We start from the raw sequence: 20,188 nt of genomic DNA on the forward strand, positions 1-20,188 counted from the left end.
TAAATGTTGGCTCAAATTTTTTGAAAACGCTCTGCCAGCCACAAAGATTGCAGCTGTCAATGGCCAGTGGACATCCCGTATTGTATTCCATACCATGTACTTTCCCTTCCAAGCCACCTGATCCCCTTCTTTTTGACAATGTTAATGAGAATATAGGAGGACTGGTACCTGTATAAGAAGAAAAAGACAATATCTATTTCTCAATACAGTGTATCTAATAAACATGTTAAAGAAGTGTCTATGCAGTTATATTTTATTGATGTTTTTGTAAGGATTGAAAGGGTAGTTAAAAGGATAACCCATTGTGCTGTTTTTATGTTTATTGAGTCTCATAGTGAATTGTTTGCTCATGTGTTTTGTAATTTTGGATTGTGAGCTCACCTTCAGTAGGATTTTATCTTTGAAGACAGATGGAAGAAGAGTCTCTCTAAAGTGATTTTGCATTTTTGCCAGGTGCCCTTTCATGTTAATTTCATTTTGAACCAGTTCTTGGATCATTTAGGCAATGTAAATTGAATTTCAAATTTATGTGAGTGCAGGCCTGAGGGTTATTAATTTCCCAAGGATTTTTTTTTCTTCCCACCAAAAGTGATGGAGACAACTGTCCTTGTCCTCCTCCTTTGCCGAGTGAGTGGTTTTTGTTTATCTTTCCTTGTAGGATGCCAATTTTTTTTTTTTGGAGACGGAGTCTCACTATGTCACCCTTGGTAGAGTGCCGTGGCATCACAGCTCACAGTAACCTATAACTCTTGGGCGTAAGCAATTCTCTTGCCTCAGGCACCTGCCATAATGCCCAGCTATTTTTGTTTTTGTTGTTGCGGTTGTCATTATTTAGCTGGCCTGGGCTGGGTTTGAACCTGTCAGTCTGGGTGTATGTGGCTGGCATCCTACTGAATGAGCTACAGGTGCCACCCAGGATGTCAGTTTTAAATAGAGGTCTTAGTTCAGCTCCCTGCTTCCTGTGGGCCCAAGGCCTCATCTCCGGCATGGACATTGAGACGTAAAGCCCTGGATGACTCAGATGGAAGCAGATCCTAAGACTCATTCTGCATCATTCCACATATGGAGACTTCTGCTTTTTTAGTTCCAATTCTGTTTTTGGCACCTGAGAGTTTTTTCTTATGTTCTGGTCTGAGCTAAGCTGCACATTTGAAATAGTGTTACTTATGTATTTTTTAGTGCTTCTAGATGTTTTGCAGCCAGAAGAGTTTTCATAATGGTGCTGAAAATGGAAGATCTTTAAGCATTATAAAGTCTTATAGACTTTAGAATAGAAGATCTTTAAGCATTATAAGCATTAAGTCTTAAGACTTTAAAATACAAAAAGAGTTGAATCTTACAGCTTTCTTATTTCTAAATGGAGTCATTTCTTGAACACATTCATGTTCAGAAAGATGATCTTGTCATTTCCAAAATCAGTGTTTAAAGATCTCTGTGCATTCATCTCCCCAAGGAATAGTAATCAATCATTGATGCTGAATTTACATTAAGGAGTGAAAGATTTATATATTAAAGGTACATTTTTATTGTCATAGTTTAATGATAATTCCTTAACTGTACAACGGCAACTTCCCTTTGATAACAGGCTTAGTGTTGCACCTGTTTTCTGAGGAATAGGGAATAATACATATATTGGAAAAAAATGCTTCTTGTTCTGTTGCGAATTGCTTTTCCTTTACTCTTTCAGTGAAAAGCTACTGAAGTATGATCACTACCTAGTGCCCTTCACTCTGTTTGAGTTGGCATTTTTGTATAAAAGCCAAGGGGAAATTGACAAAGCTGTAAAGGTCCTTGAAACTGCAAGGTAAGTGATGCAATCAGCTTTTCCATGACTGCTATGGAGCCAAGAATATCTATATTGTTCTAACGACATAATATTATAGACTTAAAAATTAATACCAAGTTAGTAACAATGCTACTTTTGCTAACTTAGGGTTGGCTTAGGTTTGTGGCTTTTGCTATAATTGTGTTGTTTCAAATCCTCTTACTGCCTTACTCTCTAACTATTCACAGATATGGTTGTGGACATTGATCAGAGAGATTTCTAACTTATTCTATTTTATATCAGGGGTTGGCAGACTTTTCTGTAAATTGCTAGGTAGTATTTTTGGCTTTATACCATAAGGTCTCCATTGCAACTACTCAATTATATCACAAACAGCCATAGAAGATATTATGCAAATAAATAGATGTGTCTAAATTTGGCCCTTGGGTCATAATTTGCTGACCTTTGGTGTATTCAACCATATCTGTTATTTCCTTGAAGAACTACTGATCTCATGAAGCTCTGTGATCTTTCTCAGCTTTTTCTTCTTTCTTCTCCCTTCAGAGTTTCAAAGTATTTTTTATCATGACAATGGCTTTGGGGCTTGTGATCACAGGTTCACTTAGGTGAGGCAAAAACCCTGAGATCTGCTTGCCTCCTTGAACATTTCCTGCCGTGGAGAAAAAATGGCATGTTAGCTCTAGGACATAAGTAGCTTAGGGGTTCATTGGTTTGTTCATTTATTCAAATTCAACAAATATTCTCTGAGCACCTACTATGTGCTAGACACTAGTAAAGGACGACTGTAAATTGGCAATGTTTCTGTTCACATAGCTGGGGGAAGATATTAAATAAGAAAAATATCCATGATATATGTTTTGTTGAGATTTACAATATGATATGGGGTTCCTGAATATTATTTTAGATTGGGTGGATTCTAGAAGACTTCTTAAGGAAGTGATATTGTAGTTGAAATTTGTATAATTAACACAAGTCCTGAGAAAATCAGTCACCAGAAACCACCAGCTGGGTAGGGAATATTCTGACAAAAGCTACAGCTAAGGAACCTCCAGGCTATTGGGTTGAGCTACTATGTTGATGATGATGCTTTCTACTGGGACACTTACAGCAGATTTGAAGAGAGAAAGAAGCATACTTCTGTTTGGACCATGATTTCTCGAGATGGTTGTCAGGTAGATGGCAAGTTGGCAGTCAAATATATGAGTTCATTGGTAATGTCAGGGATGGATATAGAGATTTCAGAGTCACCAGCATAGAGATAGTGAGGCTTAAAGTCATGGTACTGGATGAGGTCATTTTCGGAAAGTTATATAGGTAGAGAATGAGGTCTATCACAATGGCTGGGATATGCCATTTGTTAAGAGATTAATCAATGAGATTAATCTCTAATTAAACTCTTGTTGATATATCTGAGTTAAGACATCTAAGAAAGGTGACTGAATAGTATTTCAAAAGGAAGAGCATGGTCATTTTTGAGGGTAGCTGGTAAGAGTTACAGTAGGGTAAGACCAGAGAAGGGGCTGCTGACTTCGGCAGCTTGAAGATTGCTGGTGACTTTGATCAGTGAGGTGAGGAAAGAAATGGAGTCTACTACTTTAGGCCACTTTTTTAGGATGTTTGCTATGAAGAGAGCATAGCAGTGGGGAAAAAGTTTCAGCCAGATGATAGCGCCAAAAAGGACTTCTTTATTTTTTTTTATTATTTTTTTTTATGTGCAAGACCATGTTATTTATTACTGATGAAAAAATTAGAAAGAACCTGAATGATTTATAACAAAAGATTTGTTAAGTAAATTACAAGGAAGCATAAACCACACACAAAAAAATCTCTATTTTCTGAATTCTCGTAGAAAAGGTACTAGAAGGATACATACAAAATTGATTAAAAAAAAAACAACCAGTAACTTCTGAGGATGAGAAATACTGGAGGACTTTAACTATTTGAGACTTTTAAAATTATAATACATCAGTTATTTCTTGATTTAATCTTATATAAGACTACTATGAATATTTCACAAACCTTTCATAAATAAAAAACTAGATTAAAAAAAGCAATGGACAAAAGCATATCCATAAAATGAAGTATCATATATGTATTAAGATAAATGTTTCTGAATAAATTTTAGTGATATGGAAAAATGTTCATTATAAATTACTAAACAGGGAAAAAAAGGAAGATAAAATGTTCTATCTGCTTCTTTAAAAAAAAAAAAATAGTCTGTTTATCTACCTACCTCCCCACTTAACCTTCCTACCTTCCTACCAGTCTTCATGGGTGCTAGGAAAGCAAGTTAATAGGCTGTGAGCGGAGATGACTAATGTTTCAACTGTGACATATACGTATCTTTAAATCTAGTTATTGGAAAATTATGGACTATAAATACTATTACAAATATTATTTGTACATATTCACTGCTACTTAATGCAATATTCAATAAGGGAAATTTTTAATGATGAAAATACAAAACTTAGTAATTCACTACTAAAAAGCAATCAAAAGCCACTACTAACTCGAGACAGTATCAATGATGGAAACATAAAGATACTTCCCAATAACTTCAAGACTATCAATTGTCTGCAGTTTCCTCCTTATAGTAGTAGGAAGTTTGTAAAGTTTCCAAAATCAGTGGCCTGACATTTAGGAAATTACTCCGTCAACATCCTTTGGTAAATTCTAGTGAAATGTCGATTTTAGTTTATGCATACTGCATTTTACTAGCCCTCATCAAGGTTACCAGGATGTAGCCCTTAGGCCTGTGTAAAATGAGGAGCTGTAGCAAAACATACCATTGCACAGAAGGGGTGAGAGCCCACCGGTGGGCCACGCCGGGGTGTGAAAGTGTTCCATTTTGCTGATTCTTAATAATTCTAGAAAAGGGAGGTCAATGGTATTTGAATAATCTTGGTTTTAGATATGATCCCTTCTGACTTATTAGTATATAATTATTGGCCATGTGAGAAGTGGATGTGAGAATTGGAATAAGTAATTTTGTTGTCATTAAGTAATCCTGCTGTCATTGTTGCAGTCAGTAATGTTTCAAGGATTTTGTTTGTTTCTGGTGTGATTGCTCATGTTTACCATGTTCATATATGCACTTGCCTTAAAACTTCCCAATTTAAAAAAGGACTAACTAAGGCTGGGCACTGTGGCTCACACTTGTAATCCTAGCACTCTGGGAAGCAGATGTGGTGGATCGCCTGAACTGAGGAGTTCTCAAGACCAGCCTGAGCAAGAGCAAGATCCCATCTCTAAAAATAAAAATAGCAGGGTGTTGTGGCAGGTGCCTGTAGTCTCAGCTACTCAGGAGGCTGAGGCACGAGAATTGCTCAAGCCATAGAGTTTGAAGTTGCTGAAAGCTGTGATGCCATGGCACTCTACCTAAGGTGACAACTGAATGATACTCTGTCTCAAAAAAAAAAAAAAACCAAAAAAACAAAAAACTAGTAATAGTTCAAAAAATTTATTAGGCCCCGGTCATAACCTTGGTGTTTGTAATTGGTTTAGTAATTAAGTAGAACCTTAAAGTGTTACCTTAGATCACCACCAGAAAAATATGCAAAGTACAGACGCTTGCTGTCCCTTCCTCCTGCACAGATCCAGAATTCATCTTACTAAGATCCCTGTTACACATATTAGAGTCTCAAAGTAAATAAAAAGATTAGAAAAAGGAAGAGCAGAGTGGCACGCCTTGGTATACAAAGAAATTTTGACTGTACAATTTTATTGTCGTTGTCTTTAGGAACAACTATAAAGATTACTCCTTGGAGTCCAGACTACACTTCAGAATTCAGGCAGCTCTTCAACTCTGGAGAAAACCTTCCTCAGACTAAGCAGAAGATGAAAGATGGACTATTCCTCTCAATTAGCATCGGCATCTGCTATTGATTAGACCTTATATTAAAATGGAAAAATGATCTTGTGAATAAGAGACAAAAATCTAATTTTATTGTCAATATTTTCTATCATCTGAGTGGTTTACTGTTGGTCACATAATTTTTTTTTTCCTATGGAATGACATTCAGGACTATCTAGAAAATTCTTATATTTTGCCTCTCCAAACAGAATTTCATATTAGATTTGAATGGGGGAAAGGGGCAATGAAGTCTTTTAAAAGACTCACAGGTACAATAAAGCCTAATTAGATTATTTATTTTTTTAATGTGGAAATTAATATTGTTTAAGTAATACATAGTTTGCAAGTTGAACCATTTTTTAGATTTGTTGGTCAGTTAAAATTCAGTAAATACTAAGTTGTTACTTAGTATTTACATTTCAGAGGGGAAATAAACATCATTTACATTTAAAATTGCTTGACAATGACCTTCTGAAGACTTCTGAAAAAGGCAGAGGTCATGAACAGGAATGTGAGTGTATACTTTGTACGTTGAAGAGACCTGTATCTATAAAAGATGATGAAATATTAAATTATTGTTTTTTTACTCTTCAGGTTGGTTAAAGGTGGTGACACTTTTGACAGACTATCCTGCTTTTGAATGTACTCATCTATTATAACACAATCCAAAAAATCCCTGTGTATCTAAAGGAAGAAAGTATCATATTTTAGGAATGATCCTAAACTTTGGCCACAAGAGCCTAAGATATATACATTGATTATTTTTCTTATAGGAGTCAAAGTTCCTGCTGCTTTAAATGATATGTAAAATATTAACAGTTTTTACACTTAGGATGTGGGTAAGATCTAATTTTCTAATCTCTCCAGCACTGTGACAGTTCCTTGTAAATATTTGGACTGTATTTGGTCCTTTAATTGGGAAACAGAGTCAGGGCATGGAGAGGAAGAGCTCAGAGACCTTGACTGTGTGGTGCTGGCTCTGCTATAGGTCAGCAGTTCACAGGGTGGCCCTTGGGGAGTTCCCTGCTCCGTGTTATCACCATATCTTACCGATGACTTTGAAGGTCTCTTTCAGTTTTGTAACTGTGAGTCTATATGTTGGTATTTATTTTTAACAAACAATGTTAAAATGTTGAATCAAAACTATTAGAATGTGTTTTATTTTTCAATCATCACTGTTTCCCAATTCCCCACATGTTTGTGTTATTGCTAAGGACCTGATTGCATCCAGAGTGAGCAAAAACAATTCATGAGTTGATGAATCTAGGTTTTTTTTCTATTTCTATTTCCATTTTGAAGAACAACTTGACAGAGACGCCTTTGTGGTTTTACAGAAAGAGCCACAGAATAGGAGTCAGGAGCTTGGCTTTGTGGGTTAATAGTTCTATAAACGACTCACCTCTCCTGGGGCTCATTTTCCCCTTTGTGGATAGCAATGTAGTACTTGGTTCTTAGGAGGGTTCAATTAGAAAAGGCACATAGTAGTTTTTTGTAAAGTATGAAAGGCTATACAAGTATGAGTTATTGTAATAATCGTGGCTTTTATGCACTGATTACAGTATCAGCATAAAAGTATTGACTGAGTCTGTGGCCTTGTTTGTAGAATGAAGGGGAAATTCAGATACCTTTAAGTTTTATTCATGTGTTTGGCATTAACGATAGACCACATTTGTGTCCAGCAGTGTTTGATGGTGTTTTCTTTAAAGTACTGATTTTTAAGCAATACTGACGATGTATTTCCCATGAAAGATGATTGGTATAACTCAAGTCAGTGTACCACCCCTTCAGATAACTGGTGGTAGATACCATTGTGTTATTAATTATATAACTTTAGGTACAGATAAAAGAAGAAATAAAATTAACTGCCATTACAATTAGTAATGGAAAGTATGTTAAAAATTATTAGTGTATAACTTTGGGAAAAAGTTTCTAAGGTCCTTAGAAGAGTTTTGGTAGCCTTATTTTTTAAAGGTTATACATTGCAAGTCACAGTTGAAAATCAATTTAAAAAATTCTCTTTGAGGTATGAAATGAAAAAAATTATAAAATAAGAGGGGTTTTAACTCTATTATCAAACAAATAGAAATTCACCTCTTTCCACAAAAATTTTTCTTTTGTTACTTTTCTTATTTTGTTATCTGTATTATTACTTCCTATTCTTTATGTAGTTACCTGGTAATATGGATAGTCTATCCAGCTGATTTTTAAGTACTGTAATGTCATTTTAATGCTACATATATGTATGTTTTCTTCCATAGTCAAGGTATTTTAGTGGCACCAACTTCTTATGGCATCAGCTAACACTGCACTGTGGAGTTATTTTTTTGAGTTAGAATGTTCTGTGAAGAATGAGCATGAGGTGACAGTGTTTTGTCTATTAAGGGTTATGTGCGATGGGGTGGGTTGCCAATGTGTCTTACTTACAGTGCAATTTATGTAGTTCCTGGTACAATCGCCTTTTTCTTTCTTCAATGGGGAGGTAGGGTTCTGATGGGTGCTTTGTAAATTTAAGCAGCGATCGTGTTTTTGTAGGAATGGTGACAAGGAAAGCATGATATCTACTTGATAATTAATGAAAGATTAATTACATCAGCTCTCATATGGGTATATATAGTTTTCTTTTTCTTTTTTAGAGACAAAGTTTCACTTTGTCGCCCTTGGTAGAGAGCCTGGCGTCACAGCTCAAAGCAAGCTCCAGCTCTTGGGCTTAGGCGATTCTCTTGCCTCAGCCTTACAAGTAGCTGGGACTACAGGTGCCTGCCACAACGCCCGGCTCTTTTACTGTTGCAGTTTGGCTGAGGCCGGGTTTGAACCTAATACCCTCGGTGTATGGGGCCAGCGCCCTACTCACTGAGCCACAGGTGCTGACCGATGGACATATATTTTAATGTTTTCTATGCTTCTGGATATAAGAAGGTTCCAAAGTTGTATAGGAAAAAGAAGTTCTTTGATTCTCTGTATCCTTAAAGCTCAGAGATGAGACAAGTAAGTAGAAGCTGTAGGTAAATTTCAGATTAATAAGTGTCAAGGAAGATTTTTCATCATTGGAATAACCCAGCAGTATAACCAGTTCTTTTGCAAAGGAATGCATTTAGCAAGGCCATGTGACTGTCATTCCTACCTGTCCTAGAAGCTTGGACTAGTTGAACTTTGATATCACTCTAATTCCTAGATCTGGGCTCAAATCAGTGGAGTGTGTGTGAAGAGGAAAGCACCCCTCTCCTTTCCCAATAAAAGCTAATGTTTTCTCCTTTGAAGCTACTATGAGAGGTGGTTGTGATAGGCACTGCAGTTAATACCATTATGATTCCACCTCTTATCTATTCCTTTAAAGTGAGTCTATTCATCTTTGTGAATAGAGGGGTTCCCCCCTCCTTGAACATTAAAAATAATTTTTAAAAAGGCCATTAAGGGGCGGTGCCTGTGGCTCAAAGGGATAGGGCACCAGTCCCATATGCTGGAGGTGGTGGGTTCAAACCCAGCCTCGGCCAAAAACCACAAAAAAAAAAAAAAAAAAAAAAAAGGCCATTAAGATCAATTGGAAAAATTTCTGGAATTACTCTGATTAATTCTTCATTGATCCCCCCACCCACATTTCTTTTTTTTTTTTCCCCTAGTTGTACTCTCTATATTTGGAAATCTTAAATTCAAATACATTTAGTTAAAGTAAGTTAACAAAGACTCCAGTGGTCATTTTGATATCCCAAAATTTTGTGATTCATTGGGTCTGGAGTGGATTTTAGGAAATTATCTTGTTCTCTCCAGCCTGCAAACAGTGTTGTTTCTCCTTCAGTCCTGCTCTGTCCAGCGCAGCAGCCCCTGGTCACGTGGCTAATTGAGGTCTTGCACACACAATGGCTGGGACACTTGTTGGAATGATGCTGAGTGTGGAGAACCATTCATTCACACATGCTGCACTGCTCTCCTGCTTCCGGGCATTCTGGCTTTTACTTGCTGTCTTCTGTGATCACCCAATGTGTGCTTCAAATATGTATCTGTGAAATTAACGTTTTGTGCTTAAGTGCCCTTACATTTTCATTTCATTTTGTTTTTTCTTCAGATGACCAAGGTCATTGGCATTTTTGAACATTGTTCTGCTCTCCCCACCGAATTCCTTATATACTAAATTAAGAGACTTTATTTTTGAGATTGCTATTTTAATTTTGTTACACAGATATTCTTTGCTTTTTCACAATGTACAGTTGTTAGAGTCGTAGAGGCACAACGCTCACCTTTAAGATGTTAGTAGATTTCATTATTAATATTTTCTAAGATAACAGTCTTCTGAAAAATATAGTGAAACCTTTTCTATTGCTATATGTCATCAATGTTTCAACATGACCCTCTTGACTAGCCCAATGTTACAATTTAAAAGTTTTTAAGGTGCACATTACCACTTAGAAAATAATTTGGCAGATGGTTTATTTTATGTATTATGCCTTTTGCTGCCTATCAGTAATTTTTAATGTGTATCATAGCTAAGTAATAAGCATAAATATATTTAAGATATTTTTAATCTCTTTAGACATTTCTTAATAAGATACATCTATCTATAGATAAATACATGCAGAACAACTCACAAATATCGAATAGACCATTATACTATTCTTTCAGAAAGAGTGTGGGATTTTCCCTAGGTTGTTCTCCCTCAGACCAGTTGTTGACATATTTTTCCTTTAATTATTAGATTGCTTGTTGTAAAACCCTCTTCCTACTTCCCATTGTCTTTTATACATTTGCTGTTAGATTTAGTTACTTTGGAAGGTTGAACTTGAAATGTAATGGAAGGGGCACATCAGAATTTATCACCAGGAAAAATACCTTTTGTGTTGAGTTGTTGCTACCTGCTGTTGACAGTTAGACTTTCTTCTTAGGAAGGGCCTGAGGGAGTCCATTCTGTTCTGTTTAGAACTTCATAACTATAGAAAGAAGTGAGGCAGGGACTGTTCAGTGGACTGAGATGGCTGAGCAGGTTCTTGGCCTAAATTGTCCAGAAGGGATATGTGGGTCCAACTTTAGAGGAAGTCCAAGCCCATTTCCCTCTTGTCAACAATGTATTCATGACATGTGTCAGCACAGTGATATTGTAATAGGATTTTGCATGGGAAAACCAAAGCAGCTGCTTCACTGTATTTAATAGGAATGCCTCGCTGCATTTAACTAAGAAAGATGTCTAAAGATAGGATCTTCATTAGGGAAAGTCAAGGGATTCCAGTAGCAAACTTTATTAGGTAAAACTTGAATATTAACATACAATGCCCCTTGTATGTTAATCCAACAGTTCTTGAAACAGTAATTTAAATGATGAACTTAAGGAATGCTGGCATATCCCAGTGGGAGTTTTTTGTTTCATTGCTACCTAATATTTTCTAGTAAATTAGTTTTAATTATTGGTGTCTCCTGGGTCCCACAGGGTAACAGAAAGTTGGTTGGTCTCAGTGTAGCCTGGTCTCAATGAACCTGAATAAAGAATGCATACAGTAAAGACGACTTCTTAACATGTCATTTTTAAAGGAATTACATTATTTTGAAATGCTAGTGGGTCTTAATTTGAAGGTATGACGTTCTCTGCTTTGGAAATCATGCAGACATCTTAATTTATATTTTTAATGGACACAATGTCTAGTAATCTGGGGGATAGTAAATGAGTACAGTTTTCATTAATTCATGTTTTTTTCCTAAAGTGATTTATTTTTCATGATATACAGTTGCTTTCTATAGGTGATCTTTTAAAATAAAGTAATTTACATGAAAAGAGGGGTTACAGTTAAATTTAATGGCTTCAGCACTGTTGCGTTCTGTTTCACAGAAGGAGAACACGTGTTTCACCAATATGTGTAGTTGGAAAAACGTACTTAATTCTCAACCGTATGTTGCATTCTCATATCATGTTAGGAAAATTCTATACATAGTTTTTTATTTTTTCCCTTAGCTAACTGTTGACATCCAAACACCTGAATGAAAACCAACTGGTCATTTATATATTAGTGTTTTAAAATATTTATTTGCAAATGTTTACAGAAGACTTGAATTTTTTGATGCAAGTTGCTAAATCATATGTAAAGGCAAATATATATATTTAATAAGTGAGAAGTATTATTTTATTACTAAAATTTATTTCCAAAGCAAATTTATTTTGTAGGTGTTTCATTTTTGGAAAATTTTGCTTTGCCTTAAAACATACAAAATAAACCTGTCTTGTGGTATGGCAACCTAAAACCCTTGTTAACTTGACTTGTAGGGGGACTTTGAAATTCATTGATAATGTGTTTTTTTTTTTTTACTTCTGTTTGGATTAAACAAAAATAAAATTGGAGGCCATAGCATTTTGTAAGCCAATGCAAAGCTTCCTGTTCAATCATCAAAGCTACCGTTATGTTCATTGTAATTCACTGTTCTATTAGTAAAAATTGTCATCATTTTATCTCTTTTTCTAATTACATTTGAATTTAGTCTCCTATCTTTCCCATTCTCGGTGATCACAGTTTTTACAGAGAAAAGCATTTTTAGAAGTCGAAGATGTGTGAGTTCTATGTAAAATGAATGTGTTAGTAACATCCATCTGCTGATCAAGGAGGCATTGGATCTGGAACCAGAAAGTGAAATAGATTGTAGCTATAAAAGTATTTTATCAATATAAGTCAAGAAGAAAGAAGAAAACTGTGAATATCTCATCTTTTTTAATATAAAAACTATGTTCCCAATGAGTATTCTCTTGCTGATTTTGTGTTAATGTTATCATCTATGACTTGTAAGCTAATGCTGATATAAAATCTAAAATTTCAACATGAAGACAGCAGTTCCCAGAGCCTATTTTTACCATTAAGATGTTTTTGAAAACAGATGCCATCTTAGAAATTATATTTTTAAATGCAAATAAATCATCCCAACGTGAAAGTCAACACATTTTATTTTCATTTCTTGGTATTACAGCACACTCTGCATTATTAGATACAAGTTTAATTTGTCAGGTTTTCTTAGCATTCAATATTTTCATATTGCTACAACTGGTTCACCTAACATCATGCAATTCAATTGTTATTTAAATAGATTACACTTTATGGAATTGAGTCTTACTCTGGTTGGTTTACATGTGGAAACTGTACACAGTATCTGTTTTGCTGGTCTTTCTAACCTTGAATTTTTGTTTCTTCGTAAGACTTTTCTTTCAACCTTAATAGGTAGGTCTGAGGGGCCTGCTTTGTGTCATATTCTTGGCTAAATTCTGGGCATGAGGAGACGAAGGGGATGGTCCAGTTGTCTTGAGGGACGAATGTCTTCTTTGTCATCTTTTATCATCTATTTAATGGCTCAGAGGTTTAGATTAGCTGCTAACATTCCAGTTTAAGGGGAAAATCTTAAATATTCAGTGTAGCACCGGGGAGAAAGTACTGGTCTCTGGGAATTAGGAGTTCTGTGTTTGAGGCTGGACTTGGTTGGGTTGTGGCATGATCCCCATTCTTACCCATCAACTTCTCTGGATTTTGCCTAATTCCTTTCTAAAATGGGGACAATTTCACTGCTTCTTTCTGCTCTAAGAGGGCCCAGAGGAAGAGGTACACACAAGCTGCAAAGGGCTAATCCAGCATAAAGTGGTGTCTTCCACTCCTTCCCTGTAGGAGGTAAGGTACACAAATGTCACCGACAAGGTGTTCCTGGCAGTGGATGCCTTTTCATGACATGGTTCAGTAACTCAGCTTCTTTCAATCTTGTGGCTCTGCCATCTTCACATGGTGGCTAAGGTCACCGTGGTCTTTGCATCAAACTGTTGAAGGGGAAAAAACATGGAGATGGGTGGGAGGGAGGTGGTACATGTACCTGTTCATGTTCTGTTGGCTAGAACTGAGTCACGCTGCTTTACCTAATGACAAAAGAGGCAGAAATGTAGTCTAGCTGTGGGCTGTAGAAAAAGGAAATGGGTGTGGTGAACAGTTAGCTTGTCGCAGCTACATCTGCATTTGGACCGGATCTGCTAGGATTCTCCCAGGATTCTCCCACTGCTCCTCTTTCCTTTGTTCTTTAGCATGAGAAACTTGCTAGACTTGCAGGCTCATTTGTTACAACTCTGAGGATAAAGAAATCAACTTTAGCTAGTTTAAAAACAACTTGAGCAGGGATATACTAAATGGGTAAGGGACGTCTATAGATTCAGGGACAGGAACATGGGAGATCCTCAGGAAGTATTTTATTTCGTAATAGAAAAGCTGAGAGACCTGGAAAGTTTTTCATTTATTTCTCCTGTGCGTCTACTTCCTTCTTGGCAGATGAACTTCAGCTAGTGGCTTACAGGCCACAGTGATGGGAGTATGATGGAAGGAATATGTCCACCACAACAAAGGCTTATGTTTCTTATGTGCTCCATCTGCATTTCAGGCCAGTGAGGGATCAACTTCATATCATTCTCATAAAAGGCCCTGGGCTACCAAGTCTAAACTATTTGGAATGAGAAGAGGAAGGAAAATAGTTTATGTAAATTGCTTCTTACAACTTCCACCTCAAAGCGAGGCATATTTTATGTTCAAAGCAAATCACACAGCTTTACCTAACTTCCGCTGAGCAGGAAAGTACAACCCTAACATGTCTGGGAGAAGCACTAGAAGTGAATGATAAACAGCACTAATGAATACCTTTAAGGTTGGCAGACATCTGGCAAATTACACTCACTTTTACTCCAAGGGACATTACAAAAAAATTCCTTCTAGTTGTGGCATCTCTGTAACATGCCCAATAGTTTTATTGCAAATCCAAATGTGGCTCCATTTGATCTGGACACCATAAGCTAAAAAGTTATTTACCCTCTGCACACAATTTATGTACAGGTTGCTATGGTTTGAATGTCCCCTTTCATAACCCAAGTTGAAATTTCATTGTCATTATGATAGCACGAGGAGGATGGGCCATTAAGAGGCTTTGCACTTGTGAATGGATTTGTTACTGCAACAGAAGCTTGCTATGGAGGTGAGTTCTGGGGTGGGTGTGGTGGCTCATGCCTCTAGTCCCAGCCATTTGGGAGGTTGAGGCAGGAGGATACCAGGAGCCCAGAAATTTGAGGTCGCAGTGAGTTAGGTCACTGCACTTGACCCAGGGGTCAACAAAGTGAGACCCCATCTCACAAAAAGGGAAAAGCGAGTTTGGGCCCCTCCTGCCCTTTTGCCTTCTACCACCGGACAATGCAGCACTAAGGCCTTTGCTGGATGTGGGCCTCTTGACCTTGGACTTGTCAGATTTACTATCCTCTAGAATTGTAAGAAATAAATTTCTTTATTCTACTCAGCCAGTGGTATTCCAGAACCAATTAAGACGCTAGTTGAACAGAGGCTGCATAATCATCATAAAACGCCTCCGCAGAAGGTGAAGAGCCTGGGGAGCCACAGCAACCACAGGTCTGTGACAGTGTGAAAATCCTGTGCCTTGAGCTTCCCCACCTTGGGAATGGGGAATGTTCCTTGTCTAGGCCTTGATCCCATTTCCTGGGAGTAGCATTTATGCACATTGTTCTCTTGTGGCATCTGGTTTCACCTTCCGAGGTATTTTTTATTTTCCACAACTTTTTTGCTACACATTTGAAGTGATTATTAAAGAAATTGCCCTCCAGAGGAACTAAGTAACTTTCTCAGCCCTTTCTTGCCTCATAGTGGGGCCAAAGAATCGCTTATCATTTTAAGTCTCAAAAAGTCTCAGCCTTTTTCAGGGCATGTGTTTCTTTAGTAGTACAGTTCTCTCAAAAATTCAATCTGTTTTTTTGTCTGTTTGATTCAGCATCACGTGCCAAATCAAGACATTGCTCAGTCCTATTGACGTAACTGACTAAACTTGATATTAACTTGAGTCAATACCATCTCTGGAAGTGATTTCTGTATTAGAATGCACTAGGATATGCTATAGTAAAAAATAGTCCTGGAGTCTCAGTGACTTAAGATAGTAGTTTATTTCCTAGTCATGCTGTGTGCACATTTTAGGTGAGTAGAGAGCCATGTTCTGGGTTGTAGAAGCCACTGGAACCTCCACCACCTAGAATGATAATCATTGCCCAGGGAAAGGAGTTCGGCAAATTGCACACTGCCTTTAAAAAAGCCAAAATGCCTACATTGAGGTGTAATGTACTATTAAATTTATTCTATTTATTTATTTACTTATTTTTGGAGATAGACTCTCACTTTGTAACCCTCAGTAGAGTGCCATGACATCATAGCTCCCAGCAACCTCAAACTCTTGGGCTTAAGCAATTCTCTTGCCTCAGCCTCCTGAGTAGCTGGGACTACAGGCACTCACCATGATGTCAAGCTATTTTTAGAAATGGGGTCTTGCTCTGGCTTAGGCTGATCTCAAACTTGTGAGCTGAGAAGATCTACCTGCCTCGGCCTCCCAGAGTGCTAGGATTACAAGTGTGAGTCACCACGCCCGGCAAATTTACTTTTTTTAAATAGATCTACTTTTAGTAAATGTATATTTTTGTGCAAATATCATCATAATCTAGTTTTAGAACAAGTCTATCACCTTAGAAAGTTATATCTAGTTCTTCTGCTGTCAATCCCAAATCTCAACCCCTTGTCTCCAGGAATACACTAACCCGGTCATTTCTATGGTTTTGCCTTCCATACAACAGTTACATAGATGGAATCATATATGTAGTCTTTTGCTTCCGGCTTCTTTCACTCAGAATGTTTGTGAGTTTCATCCATGTGGTTAGATATATTCCTAGTTCATTTTTATCATTGAGTTAAATTCCACTGCACAACTATACCATGTGGTGATGATCCATTCACCAGTTAATAAGCATTTGGGCTGTTTTAGATTTTGGCTTTCGCCAATCACACCACTTTGAATATTCACAAACAAGTTTTGTGTGGACAAACATTTTCATTTCTCTTGGGCAGATACACAGGAGTGGAATTCTTGGGTCATATGCAAGTGTATATTTAACTTTTTAGGATACTGCCTCTCTTCCAAATAGGCTGTATCATTTTTCATTTCCCCCAGCAATATATGAGAATTCCCCTTTCTCTGCATCCTTATGAACACTTTGATGTTGTCGCTCTTTGTTGTAACCATTCTGGCATATGTGAAATGGTATTTCATTGGTATTTTGATGCATTTTTTTTGAGACAGGGTCTCACTCTGTTGCTCAGGCTGGACTACCTTGGCTGGATCATAGTTCACCTCCTACCTCAACTCCTAAATAATGGAACTACAGATGCATGCCACTATGCCTGGCTAATTTTATTTTATTTTTTTAGAGATGGTGCCTTGGTATGTTCTCCAGGCTGGTATTGAACTCTGGCCTTAAGCTATCCTCCCCCCTCAGCCTCCCAAATTGCTAAGATTACAGTTGTGAGCCAATGTGCCTGGCCCATATTGGTTTTTAAAAAACTGATATATAGTATGTATAACATAAAAGTCACTATTTTGAAGTGTACAATTCTGTGGTTTTTAGTGTATTCATTAGTTTGTACAACCATCATAACTATCAATTCTAGAACAGATTCATCACTCTAAAAGGAAACTGTACTCAGTCATGATTCCCCCCAATCCCAGCTCCCTGGCAATGACAAATATAGTTCCTGTCCATACAGATTTGCCTATTCTCAACATTTCATGTAAATGGAATCATATGATATATTATTTTTGTGTATCTGGCTCTTTTTCCTTAGCAAAATGTTTCAAATACCATCACGATGTAGCATGTAACACCACTCCATTCCTTTTTATTTTATTTTTTTTGTAGAGACAGAGTCTCACTTTATCGCCCTTGGTAGAGTGTCGTGGCATCACAGCTCACAGCAACCTCCAGCTCCTGGGCTTAGGTGATTCTCTTGCCTCAGACTCCCCAGTAGCTGGGACTACAGGCGCCCGCCACAACACCTGGCTATTTTTGCTACAGTTTGGCTGGGGCTGGGTTTGAACCCGCCACCCTCGGCATATGGGTTCAGCGCCCTGCTCACTGAGCCGCAGGCGCCACCCGCATTCCTTTTTAGAGGCTGACTGGTATTTTATTGTATGGCTGGATCACATAGTAATTGAGGGATGTTTGGGAGGTTTTACTTTTGGGCCATTAGGAATAATGCTGCTACAATCATTCATATGCAAGTTTTTGTGTGAACATATGGTTTCAGTTTTCTTGGATACATACCTAGAAGTAGAGTTGCTGGGTTATATGGTAATTCTGCATTTAATTTTTTGTGGAATTGCCAAACCACTTTCCAAAGTAGCCGTACCGTGTTATATTCCCACCAGCAGTGTATAAGGGCTCTGATTTCTCCACATCCTCCTAACACCTGTTATCTTACAGTTTTTAAGTTAATAGCCATACCAGTGGGTGTAAAGTGATATCTCAGTGTGGGTTTTGATTTGCATTTCTGTAATGACTAATGATATTGAACATCTTTTCACATACTTATTGGCTACTTACATAATTTCTTTGGAGAGAAATATCTATTCAAATGTTTTACCCATTTTAAAGTGTGGTTGTCTTACTTGATATTTATCAAATATATAATTTGCAAATATTTTGTTATATGGATTGTCTTTTCATTTTCTGAGTGTCCTTTGACACACAAAGGTTTTTAATTTTTATCAGGTCCAATTTACTTGGTTTTCTGTTTGTTGCTTGAGATTTTACTGTCATATCTAAAAAACCAAGGCCTAATCCAAGGTTACACAGATTTGTAATATGTTTTAGTTCTTACATTTAGGTCTTTGATCCATTTTGGAGTAATTTTTGTATATGGTGTGAGAGAGGGGTCCAACTTCATTATTTTACATGTGGATATCCAGTCATAGCATCGCTATTTGTTGAAGAGCACACTGGATTTTACAGTTTCCTCCCAGAACTTTCACATGCCTCATTTCCATTCATATTTCGCTGATCTGAGCAAGTCATGTGGTTATGCCTAGCTTCAAGAGAACAGGTAAATACAATTTTACCACATCTATTCATGGTTCCAAGTTCACATGTCAGTGTTCTGTGAGTGTCTTACTTAGCACAGGTTACAAGTCCTTGAAGGGGTCTGGCTTATGAGAAGTGATGTGACCCTCTCTTTAAACAATTGTGACGAAGGTAACAGGGTCATTTGGAATGGATATCGCTGCTGGAAGTTTAGCCCTATGGACGGGGGAGTGAGAGAGTTAAGGGGAAAGGATTATTATAAGCTCCCAAATATCTATGATTTTGTATCTAATTCTGGTTTAGCATACTTAAAACTCATCCACAGCTATACGTTTCCCGATTACACTTTTGTTTATCAAATACTTATTGAATTTCTGCTGTTTCCTTACACTCTTCCAGGCACTTGAGAAATACCAGTAAATAAAACAGAGACTGGCTTCTTTATGGAACAAAGCTAGTCAGTGCCTATTCCTTTGAGATGTGCAGAAAAGCAAGAGATCTGTGCAGCACTGTTTCTGAAGGGTAGGTTTATACATTACCTTTGGAAATGTATAATGGTAAAAAGTAAAAGTAATGGTAAAAGACAAAAAAAAAAAAAAGACAAAATGGTAAAAAGTAAAAAAAAAAAACTTTGCCTTTAACCCTGACTGGAATGAGGGACCATTGCAGTTTTCAGCACCAGAGTGGCGTGAGCTAACTTACGTTGAGGCGGCTATGACGAGGGCAGGGTGCTTTGGAGAAGGCAGCAGCAACGCAGCCCAGACTGGAGGTGGTGGTGGCCCAGACGGGAGGTTGTAGCACCTCAGACTGGAATGTGGTGTCTGGGCTTTGAGCCTGAACAAGTTCAGGGTGGATTTGGCTCAGCTGAGATGGGCAGCTTGTGGGGGAATGCTCAGAAGACAGTTGTAAACATAATGCACTAAAGATCTCTCTTACATCTTGGTCTTGAGTGGGCAGATGGATAAATGACTCTGGAATTTGGGAGACAGAAGCCCATCTCTACTAAAAGTAGAAAAATTGAGGCAAGAGGATCGCTCAAGCCCAAAGAATTGGAGGTTGCTCTGGTCTATAATGCCCTGGATGTCTACCCACAGGGCAACAGCTTGAGACTCTGTCTCAAAAAAAAAAAAAAAAAAAAACGTTGGGAGTCCTCGGTGTGCAGATGGCCTTGAAAGCTATGTGACCAGAGACTTAGAAAGTGACCTCAGAGAATGCCTATGTAATGTTTCATCAGTAATTATGATTTGGGGTGAATTATTAATATATGCTCTGTTCATCTTCAAAGCTAAATTGAGCCTGTTGGGATTCAAATTAAATAAAATGTAATATAGATGAATAATATAAGCATAAACTTAAAAATGAGGTCTTTTGATTAAATAAGGTCTTTGTCTGGCTTTTTGAAGACTTCCATATAGCTAAAAGAGGCAGAGTGTCATTTGAGCTTTAAAGGGGGGGAAGCCAAGCATAAAATCTCAAACTTTAATTAAGAAAATTTGACAATGTTAAACAAGAAGCAGCTGCGAGGGGAAAATTTGTGTGCATTTTTAGCCCCACTTTGAAAGCCTCAGATTGATTGTCTTTGCAGCAGAATGGAGCAAATTGTCACAAATCTTGTTTTCTGAGAAACCAGTTATATCAACAGTACGGCATGCCACTGCCACAG

The 20,188-nt window shown here is 37.4% G+C and overlaps 1 protein-coding gene across 2 annotated transcripts in view; it reads left to right on the top strand.

The window, feature by feature from the left end:
- Positions 1-12,698, top strand: part of TTC39B (tetratricopeptide repeat domain 39B) — a 137,743-nt gene extending 125,045 nt beyond the window's left edge. For both annotated transcript variants that reach the window (XM_053572212.1, XM_053572222.1), the window contains 2 exons: positions 1,688-1,804; positions 5,526-12,698. In XM_053572212.1, coding sequence (XP_053428187.1) covers positions 1,688-1,804; positions 5,526-5,616 — 208 coding nt within the window. In that variant the 3' untranslated portion in view covers positions 5,617-12,698. The remainder of the gene's footprint in view (positions 1-1,687; positions 1,805-5,525) is intronic.
- The last annotated feature ends 7,490 nt before the right edge of the window (positions 12,699-20,188 follow it).

Source organism: Nycticebus coucang, chromosome 2, assembly GCF_027406575.1.
Source record: "Nycticebus coucang isolate mNycCou1 chromosome 2, mNycCou1.pri, whole genome shotgun sequence".
Lineage (NCBI taxonomy): Eukaryota > Metazoa > Chordata > Mammalia > Primates > Lorisidae > Nycticebus > Nycticebus coucang.